At 42.1% G+C, this 13,729-nt stretch overlaps 1 protein-coding gene across 6 annotated transcripts in view; it reads left to right on the top strand.

Moving 5' to 3' along the window:
* Positions 1-13,729, top strand: part of LRMDA (leucine rich melanocyte differentiation associated) — a 1,104,406-nt gene that overhangs the window by 777,878 nt on the left and 312,799 nt on the right. For all 6 annotated transcript variants that reach the window (XM_072971251.1, XM_072971254.1, XM_072971255.1 and 3 more), the window contains one exon: positions 728-812. In XM_072971251.1, coding sequence (XP_072827352.1) covers positions 728-812 — 85 coding nt within the window. The remainder of the gene's footprint in view (positions 1-727; positions 813-13,729) is intronic.

Raw genomic sequence — 13,729 nt, 5'->3', positions numbered from 1 at the left:
GGTGGTTAAAGAGCTGTGTGTACAGCAAAACAAGAGGGGGGGAAAAGCATCTTCTTAGATAGATTTCCTGTCATTTTCTTTTAGGCCTTCAAATGGCAAAGTTTTGTTGATAACCACTGTATTTCAAATTTCAGATGGGTTTTTCAGTGCACCTGTTCAGTTTAGCCAGAACTCCAGTTGCACGATTTGCGATGGTTTATGTCCTTCGGTAGGGTCACTTCATGCTGCTGGGTCTTATGTCTTCAGCTTCCTACTGTCCCCATGCCACTGGGCCCCATAAACCAGCCCTGTTTGTCCCACCCTCCTGGAAGCAAAGCTCAGCCTGTTCAGTGGTTTCCATAAAAATTATGCACAGTGAGCATTTAGTCTGTAGGAATTACTGGAACAAGACCTGTAACAGAAATCTAAGTCAACATCATTTCCTGCCTTCAACTTCTCTTTTCCTGATCTTCCTCCTCCTCCTCTCAGTTCAGTACAATAAACAAATGTCCCCATGTCTAAGAGTCCCTCCACCTGTACCGAGTCCCCTCTAAGCTCTGTGTTTTCCCCTACACTTACCAGAATATCATCTCAATGCAGACAACTATTGCTTCCTGAGAAGAGTCTCAGTCCAAAATACTTTCTCCAAACCCAGGTCCCAAGGACATAAGTTTGGGAAAGGAAAATATTTAGTGTTTTGTGTTGCTTCCTTTGATATATGTGCTTTTTTTTCTTTTTAATCACGTAGGCTTCCAGTGACAGTGTTGCTGTCTCTCCAGAATGTCACTACACACCCTTGCCGTCTGCATCCAGGGAACTCACCAGTCACCGAGGTAAGGACTCTGCTTTTTATTGCTCTCGATGGCTGCCGGGAGGGACACTTGGCTGCGCAGAACTCTGGGCTCATTACTGCTGCCTCGGCACTTTGGAAGGAACATAGTGCTTTTCGAGTCCTTGATGAGAAAACCACACCTGTCAGGCCTAGTGATTTTAACTCATATTAAACAGAATTTAGTGGCAGTCTAAGGGGAAGGCAAATAAATCCATGGTGGAGTATAATTTTGATTTTTTTTTCTTTGAATAAGGAGATTATCATACTTGAACATTACTAAGTAGATCATTACCTCCAGAAAAAGTGATGGAGAGAAATTGGGAAACTCACCAGTATTTGTAAAAATATCATTGTTTGGGAGTATAATAGTTGAAATCTGTAATTTCCAAATGAATGAACTCTACATTACAGTTAAAAGGAATTGCAGTTTGCCTGGCAACATTGGAGAGAATCATTGTGCAGTTTTCCCTGAATTCTCTGATCCTCGAAACATTAGTTTGTCTTACTCAGTTCTTCCAAAGCCTTGAATTCTGATTGCCATCTCTAGAATCTGCAAGGAATATAATTTAAACATTGTTTATCCCTAACCTGGTTGTCTGAGCCAAGGACTATGTGATCACCTTTGTTAGAATTGGTTAGAACAGGAGGAGGCCATGTGATGTAACTTGTTTTACCCCATTTTATTCTGGTTATGACCACAGCCATGTTTTGTAATTGTGAATCTACCTTCGCCGTGTGAGTAAAAATAGGCTTAGGATGAGGGCATTACCTGCTTTAAACAGTGCTTCCCCCAGCTGGAAACTCCCCTTGTCCATACAGGGGACACTGAATGAGAGCTGTCCCAGCTTTGTCATCCAGGCTGCATTGCAGGATGGGTGGGTAGGAGCAAAGTCTGTAGAGATGAGACAGTGGTGGAGCTGGTCCTCTAAGGCTCTGAGCAGATATCCTTATATTCTGCAGGAAATGACCAAGAGAGTAATGCAAGAGTCCAGGTGTCTGTGACTTGGACCCATGTTGTCTGTTTGATGTCGAGGCTCAGGAGAACTTTTCTGTGTTTAAATATGTGGTGATTCAATTAGGGTTCGATCATGATTCCATTTAGTAAGTGTCAAATTTGTGAAAATCAGTTTTGCTCAAAGTCAGGTGGAATAAATAGCTGCCAACGTGTTATATTTTGAGGGGCATAAACAGATCTCTTTTGCTGAATGTCTTTATGGAGGTTTTGAGTGTATCCCTTTAGAGACTGTTTTTTGAGGGGGGAGGTGGATTCCTCTTGGCAAATAATAATGCTCTATCTAGAAGGAATGACAAATTAACCCTAGCATCATACTCTCATGGATTTATTTATTGGTCTCTTGTATTTGAGTAGGGGTCATTTTGCTGTGTAGCTGGTTGATTGCACTGCATAGGAATTGAGGTCTTAGATCTCTTAAGCCTGCTTGTAAGAGTTGATCTGGCCATGAAATTGAGATTTCACTGCAGGAAGTCCTGATCAGATAAATGATAGCCATTGGTAATAGTGCAAAGGTCGTCTGTCACTGTAACAATGAAATAAGAAATCTGAACCTTGAAGAAATGGAATATAAGACAATAAGTTTTGAAGATATTTTAAGTAATACTTGGAATATGGAAAAATGCCTAACATGGTTAGAGTGAAAATAGGCACCCTCATTATTTAAAGGGAGCCAAGAACAGATGTCTCAGTTTCACTAAGCAATTAGTATGCGTTTAATGCATTGGTTGCGTGATCAGTACTAAGTACGTGGATGTTGAAAAGAGCAAGTCAGCATCATGAAACGATGACCAGGTCCTTTGGGCTTATGGTCATGAGGAGATCGGTAAAGAGAGAGCCGGAGAAGCTCATTAGGCTGAATTATTATTGGACTACTCCATGTAGGGAAAATATGAGACTGATGTATTTCAGCTTGGCATGAATCATACAAAGACAAATGAGGGGAGCCTTATTTTTCAGCATCCAGAATGAAACTGCTTAATGCTGTCTTTTTTTATATCTAAGTTAAAGAAATTATTCTTAATTTCTGATCACATAAATCACCTATTTGAGTGTCATTTGTTAACATCTTCATGGAAACAGTCTAAAAACGTTTATCCAGAGAGGTACTTCCATATTGTAAAGACAGATTACATCAATTCTTTCCCAAGAGAAGTCTTCCATGATGTCTGAAACTTGGTCTCTAAACTCCTAAGTGGACATTTTATTTGCAAATAATTGTTGATTCATCCAGTTCCCAATCTCTCTTCATTCCACACCAATGACTACACAAACCAGTGGACAGTATTTCATGTGCAGATTGCTATTTTTCCACACATGCCATTTTCCCTTTGCATGTCCTTTTATGTAACTTCCAATGTCAAGTGTGATAGGCCCAAGATTCATGTCCTGAGGACTGTAGATTCAAAGGCAAAGAAGTCTGGGCCCAGAATAAGGATCAGGAGACAGGGGACTCTATTTTTCTGTCTGTAACTTGAAGATAATCCAAACCTCATAGGGATAGTAATGCCCAGCACTTTGGACTCCCTGCGTGAATTTTTTGCTGATTTTATCTGTATTGACTTTTCCTCTTCGAGGTACTCATTATATTTGTCTTTCTCCTTAATGCAGTTGCTCATCCTCTGCTTTCTGTGATAGAGGTCAGATATACCAAAGTCTGGGACTCCTCGTAAATGAAAGCTCCCTGAGGGGCAGGACAGATTCTAACCGTTCATCTCGTTCACATCACTGACTCCTGCTCATTCTTCAGGTATCAGCTCAAATACCACAGCTCCAAAGAAGACCCCTCTGATCCCACCCTGTGCATTCATAGTAGGTCAGTTTTCTCTGTTCAGGGACTGTCTTCCTGGACAGCAGCTCTTGGCAGGGGGAGGGGTGGAGCAGCAGAGGTAATAGTGTCTGTTTACTCACCACTATGTCTGCAGTGCCTGGCACAGAACCTCCTGATTAACCAGAGAGCAATAAATATTTGTTCAGTAAATGAGTGATAGAAGCCTAAAGGAAAGTCAAGTGCTTAGATGCCTCTTGTTGGTATCTAAATACTTGATTGCACGTAAATTGGGAGGTAACAATTGCATCTGAGAAAGAAAACCCATCTGCCTTTGAGGGTGACCTCGCACTGAAGGGAGAGACTGATCTTGGGGACGTCACACCTCAACTCTGTTGCTTGCAGAAACCTAAGCCATCTTGAATGGGAGCTGTATCTGTTGGTTCATTGCCAGGTGGGATTTAGCCATATTGCATAACTTCCCAGTAAATAATTATTTTTTGTCATAGATTTCAAACTCTGGCATTTTGATGGCAGGAAAGCAATAGGATGAATTGAAGCAACTAATGGAATTATTTCACTTGAACAGAAGCTCTCAGAGAAGAGGCTGGATTCTCAGTAAGAGGCAGGTTGTGGTAAAGATGTGGTTTTAGAATGGTCCTCTTGAAATGTCTCTGAGAATTCTCTAGGTCTGAGCATGTCTTCAGTGTATGAGGGGTAAGGGGGTGCGTCAGTGATGCTAACTGCTACCTAGTGACAGTCTGCATGCTATCCCTCACTGAGTAGCCACATGATGAGGAATGTTGAAATGTTGGAGAAATGTCTCTTGAAATACATTCCATGCATAGGACATAGCCCTGCGTGCCAGGTACTGCCATTCTTTATCTGGTAGCTGTTAGAAGTAGAATTCGCATCTATATAGACCATTGTGTCTTTTGGGAAAACATTTCTATTTGGAGCACAGACCATACTCATCATCCTTGAGACAACTCTATAAAGTGGGGAGGGTAGATATTTCCCATTTAACAGAGGAAGACATCACCAAAAATTGCTAGGGAAAACTGAGTCATTTAGCAACAGAGGCAAGGAAAAAAAAAAATCTATGTTGTGTCCTTGATTCCCAGGCCACCCCAGACTTTTGTCCCTTACACAGGACATGTGAGGCTAGTGTAGGACTCACTGTGGCATCATGCTGGAGGGAAGAGGAGAGAAAGTAGTACAGGGAGAGGCTCAGCTTGGAAATGTCTGCTGCCAGGGGTACATTTCCAAAGCCTGTGCTGAGGCTATGGCAGAGCGCAGCATCCTTGCCTACTGTGTCAAAAAAATAGCCTGTGACTTCCCTCCTGCCACCCTTTTAAAAAACTTACAAATCTATACATTTGGGAGCAGAGAAAGTTTGAAAAACTCAGAGGGGAAAAGCTATGGTATCAGCTCGAATTCAGGCAGGAAAAATAGAAGGCACACTCTGTATCCAAACTATGAAGGGCTTTAACAAGGAATGAGAGGCTTTCACAATCACCGAAGGACTGACTGTCAGGGAAGGTGCCACCCAGTGTCTCAGCCTCAGCCCTGAGGTTGGTGATTCTCAAGAGCTTGCTGAAGTTCCTGTGCATCTCAGGAACACCCAGTAGTCTCCTCCTGACCTTCTCAGTCTGCAGCACCGGTGGGGCAGTGATTCTAAAGAAGTCCTTCAAACATTAGACTACCCATTCACTGCCCTTCCCCTCCTTCTCTCTGGATTTCCAAGTCATGCTCAGTGTCTCTCTCTGGCCCACACTAACCGTGAACCATATACTGAGACCCATTGAGGGAGGGAGTTCTGGGAAATATAGTTTCTATTTTCTCCTCTGAGCTGCAAAGAAAATCTCAGAAGGGGGTGGCAGTGATGCCCAGTTAAAACAGATTAAGCTAGCAAGACAAGGAAGCAACCTAAATGTCCATTGACAGATGAGTGAATAAAGAAGGGGGTGTGTGTGTGTGTGTGTGAGATGAAATATTACTCAGCCAAAAAAATAGTGAAATAATGACATTTGCAGCAACATGGATGGACCTAGAAATTATCATATTAAGTGAAGTAAGTCAGACAGAGAAAGACAAATGTATGATATCTCTTATATGTGGAATCTAAAAAAAAGATACAAATTTTATTTACAAACCAAAAATAGACTCATTAAGATAGAAAACATACTGTGGCTACCAAAGAGGAAATGGCAGGGAAGGGATAAATTAGGAGTGTAGGATTAACAGATACACATTACTATATAAAATAGATAAACAACAAGGACCTACTGTGTACCACAGGGAAGTATATTCAATTTCTTGTAATATATAATGGAAAAGTATCTGAAAAAGTGTATGTGTGTGTGTATATAAAAAAACTGAATTGCTTTGCTGCATACCTGACACTAACATTGTAAATTAACTACACTTCAATAAAAAATAAAATTCAAAAACAAAACAGAAAAACAGACAAGCTGGCAAATCAAATGTAATCTTACCTTGCCAACCACTGTCACTTTGAGGGTCCTATTCTGATTGTTAGCACACACATTTTGCAAAGTAATTGCAACCCCAGTGAACATCCCTGAATTACTACTTTTTTCCCCTGATGCTTATATATTCTTGGAGATATAGCACAATTAACTTGTCACATTAAGCACTGGACTTTAAATGTATGAAAGAAAGAAAGCAAGAAACCGAGAGGAAATCTGCTATGAATACTTGCCTGCAGATGATAACTACCCTACCTCTCCCCTTTGTTGGCAATCTTGCCACTGTTTTTATTGACACGGTTGTTAGCTCATCCTCTTCTCCAACCAGGGGCTTGATCTATTTGTGTTTGAAATTGATTGCTGGGACTGTCACCGAGTGATTTACATAGCAACTTATCATAATTAGTTATCGTTTGCAGTTTTCTTAATGTGAGTTGCATTTTATGCTTAGCAATTGATTTTTCTGTATTTCTCCATGAAGCAGCTCAATGTGTGTCATCCAGAAAAGAAAAAGACAGAAAGAAAAACTGCAGGTGCTCTTTATCTTTATTTTTTAAACAGTTTTAGCCTGAGATATCATAAAATACATTTTCACAGAGGCCATAAATACAGAGTGTTTCGCTTCAACTCTTTGAATAAGCCAAAGTGAAATGAGTAAGAGGAAAATGAAATGGATATGGGTGAAGATGTGTCAATGTAGGCAAAGATGTTTGGGATGGGGAGGTGTCGGCCAGAAAAGCTGTATGCCAGCTAGCAAGATACTTCTGGGAGGGCTCAAGATGGGGCCGCTTGATAACCCCAGTTTGTTTTAGGCTTATAGGATTCGGAGGCAGTCTGTCTCTTTCAGAAAATTTAAAATTCTTTTTCTATTTTTTATATTTCTACCCTCTTGCTATGTCAGCCCACAGGGAGTGTGAAAGCTTATGGAGGTTTGATCGTTATACACAAAATCTACATGGAAAATAGCAAAGATTCAAGGAAGATAGGTGCATTGATTTGGGTTATCTTACCAGTTCAGCATCCAGGAGTCTTTTTGCCTCTTGTTTGTTGGTTTTTCTTGACCATTTGAAAAGATAGAATAAGCAATCTGATGATTATGGTGACTTTGTCAGGTAGATCCCACCTGAGATCAGATCCATGATTCAAGCCATCTGTTTATTTGTTTCCATCTGTCTTCCAGAATATTTTGATTAGTCTTTCAAGAGCTAACCATCAGATAAGTTCTTAAAAAAAAGTGACTGATTTATTGAAGATCTCCAGAAACACAATGGTTCCAACTTTCTTCTATGGAAAGTGTATTGAAAGCAGTGGAAAAAAAGAGAGAAGGGTGGGGGGTGCAGAGGGAGAGGAGGAGAGGAAGAAGGAGAGACAGAGAGAGGGAAAAAAACAGAAAAAGGAAATCACACTGGCAATTGACAAGGAAGCCCTCCTCACTGATGGGCAAACGATTGATCTGTGGGTCCTGCCAAGCAGGTGTATGACCTTGGCTCCCCGTTTTCAGACTCTGTGCAGTGGCTTTGCCCTGGCTATGTGGCAGATGAGTGTGTTGGTTCCTTGTGCAGAGCCGTTATTAACATTTTATAATTCTGTAAAATACTTTCCTCTGATGACATTTGCAGCAGAAGTCTTTACTTTAGTTTTTTCTTGCCTTCATAATGCTTTCAGGGGCTTAGAATCTTGGTGGAAGTCTCAAATGCTGGGAGATGCTAAAATTTCCTTTATTTAATCGAGGTGACTAGTGATTTGACAGTAGTGGTTGACAGGTTTATTTTATCTGTGTAGCAGCTGGAGTCTATTTTCAGTGTGTGCACTCTGTTCCTAAGTAAAAGGACTTTACTAAGTGCTGAATAAATTGTAGTTTCCTTTGATTCTAGACCTTGCTGAAATGGTTTAAAAACTCTAGTCTGGGTCATCAAATTCATCTCCCTGCTGCTTTGCAGGGTCAATAGCTTCCCTCTGTACGGAGCGGGGCTGGGTGGATTGGAATGGAGGGTGGTGTAGATTAAAACTTCCGCATATATATAGATAGATGTGCATGTGTGCGCTCGCTGTCTGAGAGGGTGGCAGTGATGGAAGAGCAAGCCAAGTGGAATCTGAAGATGGATGAATCTGTTAGACTATTACCAAGACTGGCATGGACTTTAGCCAGGAACTTCAAGCAGCCTCCTTGAAGCATTTGAAATCCATAGGGGTCCATTTCCTATCTTTTTTCTCCAAGGATGATTTTTCATTTGCAGCCTCCATGATTGCTTTATTTCTACTCTTTGGACAGAACTGTGGGGCTACAGATTTCGTTCTACCATTCCAGAAGCAAAGCAAGGAGGGAAAAATGATATCTTGCTCCGCCTTCGCCCTCCCCCCGCCCCCAGTAATAAACCTTCTGTAGGTTGAGAGGTCAGAAGGATGACCCTTCCCCCAACACACAGTCCAAATAAAAAGTAGCGGCAAAAACATGTCCGTCTGTTTAAAAAAAAAAAATGGAGGGTCTGGAATGGGCAGGGTTGAAGATTCTAAATGTCCTGAAGTTTGAGAGTCATGGGCTGTTTCTTCTCCCTTCTGTTGCAAGGGAAGAGCTGGGACGTGGTCACACAGGACTCCTGAAAGGACAAGTATCGCCTTGGACACCATCATTTAGGGAGTCCTCCAGCATGTCTTTCTTTAGTACCCACTGTGAACAAACTCTACTAGGGTCTGTGGAGAATTCAGAAGCAGAGAGCATCTTAGACCTGTCTTCTAAGAATTTATGGTTTGATTGAGGAAATACTAAAAGTGAAGCAATGCCAACCCACCAAGATAGTCTATGTTAGATAATTAAGAGTCATTGTACTTGGTAAAAGCCATAAATGCTAGGAATGTTTAGAAAAGAAGGGAATCAGTAAAGGCTAGAATAGTCAGGCATAACTGTTGGGAGGGTGTTGGCCTTGAGTTTTGAAGGACAGATAGGACATGAATAGGTGGAGGGCAAAAGAAGGGCATTCCAGAAAAAGGAAATGGGTAAAGAAAAGGTAAGAACAGATAGAACTGACTGGAAAGAGGGACCCAGTTTTGAAAAATTCAGAAATAAGTTGACTTATGTGGAGTGGACTTGTATTATGACAGGCCTTGAACAAGCAGAAGCATCTAGATTTGATTTAAAGCTGTGCCATGTGGTTATTAATCTGCAAGCAGTGTGCAGGGGGATTGGAAAGAAAAGAGCCAGGACTTGAGGAGGCCATTGTGGGGTAGCACTGAAGGGAGTTTGGTCCAGTTTGAGAAACTTTGAATTTCTTGACACCACATTACGTGACTACAGATTATTCTGCCTCCAAAGAGCAGGTTTCAAGCAAAGGTAATTTAGGAACCAACTTGGTAACAGATGGGAAGGACAGCAGGGGCCAGGACACTGCTGGTGGAGCAGGGGTGTGTGCGATGTAAAGGGAAACCTACAGCCCCAGTGGAGTTGTGGTTTGAGGTTGCTGATGGTTTGGTCACAGGATATCCCTGCCTCAGGCATCAGAGAAAATAGATAGTCAGTGCTTTTCCTCTGCATGTTCAAAAGCAACCTTTAGAGCCCAGCATCAGTTGGGATGATGGTGAGATAATCTTGCATTGGATGCTGAAGGTCTGGAGTGCTTGGTTGGCTAGGGGAACAGAGAAGAGGGGAGGAAGTATGAGAACCATTCTGCAGCAAATGCAGTAGACCGACTTAATGACTGATCATGTCTAGAGGTGGAGAGTACCAGAGAACAGACAGCTGTAAGGGAGCCAGCATGGTTCATGGGAAGCCATCATGTCTGCCTGAAGCCCTCTCGCTTTGCAGAATCCTGCCAGGGCTCCCCTGACCACCACTCATGCATGAGCTCCCATCTGGCCTGGGAAGTGGGAGGGAGGCCACCGGAGTCACTGCAGTGGAGCTCGTGGCCACAGGGACAGACTTAGACCTAGCAGGCAGAGTAGCCCCAAGAATCTATTCCCATTTTGGTCTTTGGCTCAAAATGAGCACCATTCGTTTAAAAACTAGTAAGAGCCCAATGTGTTTTCTTCCCCAGTCTTGGGTTTCTGGAAGGGGAGCTATTTGAAGCCAGTGCTTTTGGTTTAGATGGTTGTGCTGAGAGGCTCTGCCCAGCCTTCACTTCCCAGGCCCAGTTCTCCTAACACATTTCTTTCCCTGTCTCTTAGAGAAAAAGTTTCCCCCTGCCCCAGGTTTTTCCTCATGGAGTGATTTTTACAACCTTTTTGGAACAAATAAACAAACATCTGGAATCGTGTGGTACATTTAATTAAAAAGTTTGCGTTTGGCCAGAAATGGTAAAATCATGAAAAATGGCCTGTCGGCAAGCTCAAGAAAGCCAAGTGGTGACGTTGTTGGCTGCAGGCGGACTGAAATGGAGTGAGGTGAACACCTGCTCTGTTCAGCTTTCTGTCCTTCTGCCTCCCCCTTCCAGCCATTAATATTTACTGCACTGGGTCTTTATCCTTTCTAATGAAATTTCTGGTTGGGGCTGGTCAGGGGACAGGGCTGTTACTTTTCCAATAACCTCGGATTTGTTGGGATGTGTGTACTTTATGAAGGGTGCGGAATTGGGCTTTTTGACATTTCAGTTCCCTTAATCAGAATTCCATATGCCTCAGGTCACTGCAGGGGCCTATTTCTGTTTCTTCAATCAGTTGGCCAACCATACTTTCTTTGAGAGGAACCCTGTTCTAGGGGGTTGTGGGAGATGCAAACATAGAAGCTGTGGGCTCTGCCTTCAGGAATCCTGTAGTCTAACTGGAGAAAGAAGGCCCTGCACATAGAAAGCAAAGGGCAAGCTAGATGCATGAGTGAGAGAAGGGGGAGGTGAGTGAGGATGGAGGGATGGGGAGGTGGACTTGGATGAAGGTGAGAACTGAGTTGGGAGCAAACAGGTGGAAGGAGAAAGTTGCTTTCTCTTACTCGTGTGTAAGAAAGGGCTTTACTTCCCCCTATTCCATTCTCTGCTTCCAAATGTCTAGAGCTCTTTCTCCTCATCACCACGTGGAAGCCTACAAACTGAGAGAAAAACCTGTGCTTAATACAGAAACACAGCTTCAAAACAAACCTTCCATCCCCTGCCTCTCCACTCACACACACCCCCATTGTTGCTTCTGTGTACTTTGAGTATAAAAATTCTGAAGCCACCACTGGCATGAAACCATTTGTCTAGGTGAGAAACCTGGAGAAACCCGCCCTGGGCCATTTCAGAGTGTGAAAGAGAACCTCGAGGAGAGACTGAGTAGAGTTCTTGTTTAATTTCTGGCCGTAATCCAGATAAGGAGTATGTGTGAGAAAGAACCTTAAAGCAAGGTATAGTTATGATGATTCTGCCTCTCTGATTAGCTGCTTCTCTGTGGGGCATGCCTGTGGTGAAATAAAATAGAAGTTTCATTTGCATATTAGGAAAAGAACATTGAGACTACTTGGCTTTGCAGAGTGCAGTGCTCTGGTCTGTCTTCTACTTGAGAATTTAATCCCAGGATCAAGTTATACTGAAAAAAAAAAAAGATGAGAAGTTTGTAGAGAATATAAGGGAGGTAGCTAGTGGGCTGAAAATAAGATAAGATACTGTTGAAGTCAGATGTGGATTCGCAAGGGAGACTGGGAAGTCACCATTCCCTAAGGCCTTTTACTTAAGGGTTTGCTCATCTGCCTTTGAGAGTTAAATAGTGTAGCCTGAAGAAAGTGAAATGAAATTTATGCAACTCTCAAATCCAATCAGGATTTGTAACACACATCCGGGGTTCTCTATGTCATTGCTAGTTCAGTTTAAAGAAAAAAAAAGAAACACAGGTTTCACCTTGACCCTTCTGGACTTCGACGAGCACAGACAGATACAAGACCATGCTGGAAAAACACTCCACTGTTGTTAGAGGAGTTCTTAGTCCTGGACTCCTTATTATTCTTGTGCATCTGTTTCTTTAAATACTCTCTGCAGAAGCATTAGCATGAAAATAAAAGAGTATAGCAACTTGGAATTTTCCATTTGTAGCTTCCTTAGTCTGTGGGGTCAGAGTTCTGTCCTCAGGGATGCTAATGCAAACTCTGTGTGCTGTTCCAGGGCAAATGTTTCTCAACTAAAGACAAAGAGGGGGGGGAGCCAGGAAAATAATGCAATGCTAATTCCCAAACACAGACTGCCTGGAGATTCCAATTTAAATTGCTGCTCCCTTACCCCTATTCCCACCCTCCCCCAAAGAAAAAAAAATATCCTGTGTTGTAAGGACAGACATCTGTTTAAGAGCAATAAAACAGTCTTCTCTCTTGTGGATTAGCTCTTTATTCCTTTATTTGTCTTGCTATACCTCATCAGTTTCTCCCAAATCAAGGAGAGTCAAAGAGGATAAGATGCAGTCCCTTTCTTTGTTTTTGATTAAGAAACTCATGTAACCATTCTCCCACATAATTTAATTCTTTTTCCTCCAGAGAGAGCTTTCCTTCTTATGTCTAATTTTTCCCTTTCTTCATCGGCTCCCCTGGAATCTTCCTAGAACTTACTTCATACAGTATACAAATCAAATAGCTAAGGTCCCTTGGAGAACAGGTTAGACCGGGCAGTGAGTGCTGGCGTATCGGGGAGATTGTAAAGCATAATGAGCATGTTCCACAGCCTCCTTTTCTTCTTCTGAATCCCTAGAAATGTATCATGTTTAAGAGATATCTGCTGAGCATATACTTCGTGCCAAGCACTGTTCTGAACATTAGGGACAGAGAGATGAATCAAGCAGACAAAAAACTCTGCCTTCAGAGAGTTTGCATTCTGGTGAGGAAAAGGGTTGATAACTAAGATAAAAAATAAAAGTCCCATCGACTATGTTACAAATCAGTATAAGATGAAAACAAAAGCAAGCAAAGGAGATTAGGGATTGTGTATTAGTAATTTGAGGCTTGACAGCCAAAGAAGTCACTGCTGAGAAAGTGGCTTTGAAGTAATAACTTTAAGGAGGTGGGAGATGGGAACTTGAGACTATCTGAGAGGAAAGTCATCCAGGCAAAGGAAAGAGCAAGTACCAGGCCTTGAGATGGGAGCATGCCTGGCATACAGTAAGTAGAGGTAGGAGGCCAGTGTGGCTGGGGAAAGCAATGTAACAGGGGAGGGCTGGTTCGGGAGGAGTGTAGATGAAGTCAGAACAGTATCAGAGGTCATAACTTGTGGCATCTTGTAGGCCATTTCCTGTGACTAAGACACGAAACCATCTTGACGCATTAGCAGAAATGGTGGAAATGATATTACACTACTCCCTACAGGGGAATTAAAAAAAAACCTTTAATAACTAGTGGAAAAACAAGGGGTATTGTCCTTGATCAGAAACTATGTAGATTTGGTGCAAAGTAGATAGAAGGATAAGATTGAAGAGGTTAATCACAGCCCAAAATAAATGCAAGAGAATTTTAAAATGTGGGACTGGCTTCAGGAGTTCTCTGAACACAAGGAACCACTAGGGGCCTCATAGCAGTCATCACGTTAGTCCTCCTCAGTGGGTAGTCACATCTCCAAGCCAGAGTAATTATAAGTGACTAGAAGAGTAAAGTAAGATGACAGGAGTTGGTACAAACGTAATAGTCATAATATAACGTAACAGAACTAAGACCCATCATGTTTGTATCAGGACAAAATGTAAATGTGCTTAATTCACCTATTTAAGAGACT

This window comes from Vicugna pacos, chromosome 11, assembly GCF_048564905.1.
Source record: "Vicugna pacos chromosome 11, VicPac4, whole genome shotgun sequence".
NCBI lineage: Eukaryota > Metazoa > Chordata > Mammalia > Artiodactyla > Camelidae > Vicugna > Vicugna pacos.
This window is presented reverse-complemented; position numbering and strand designations above follow the sequence as displayed.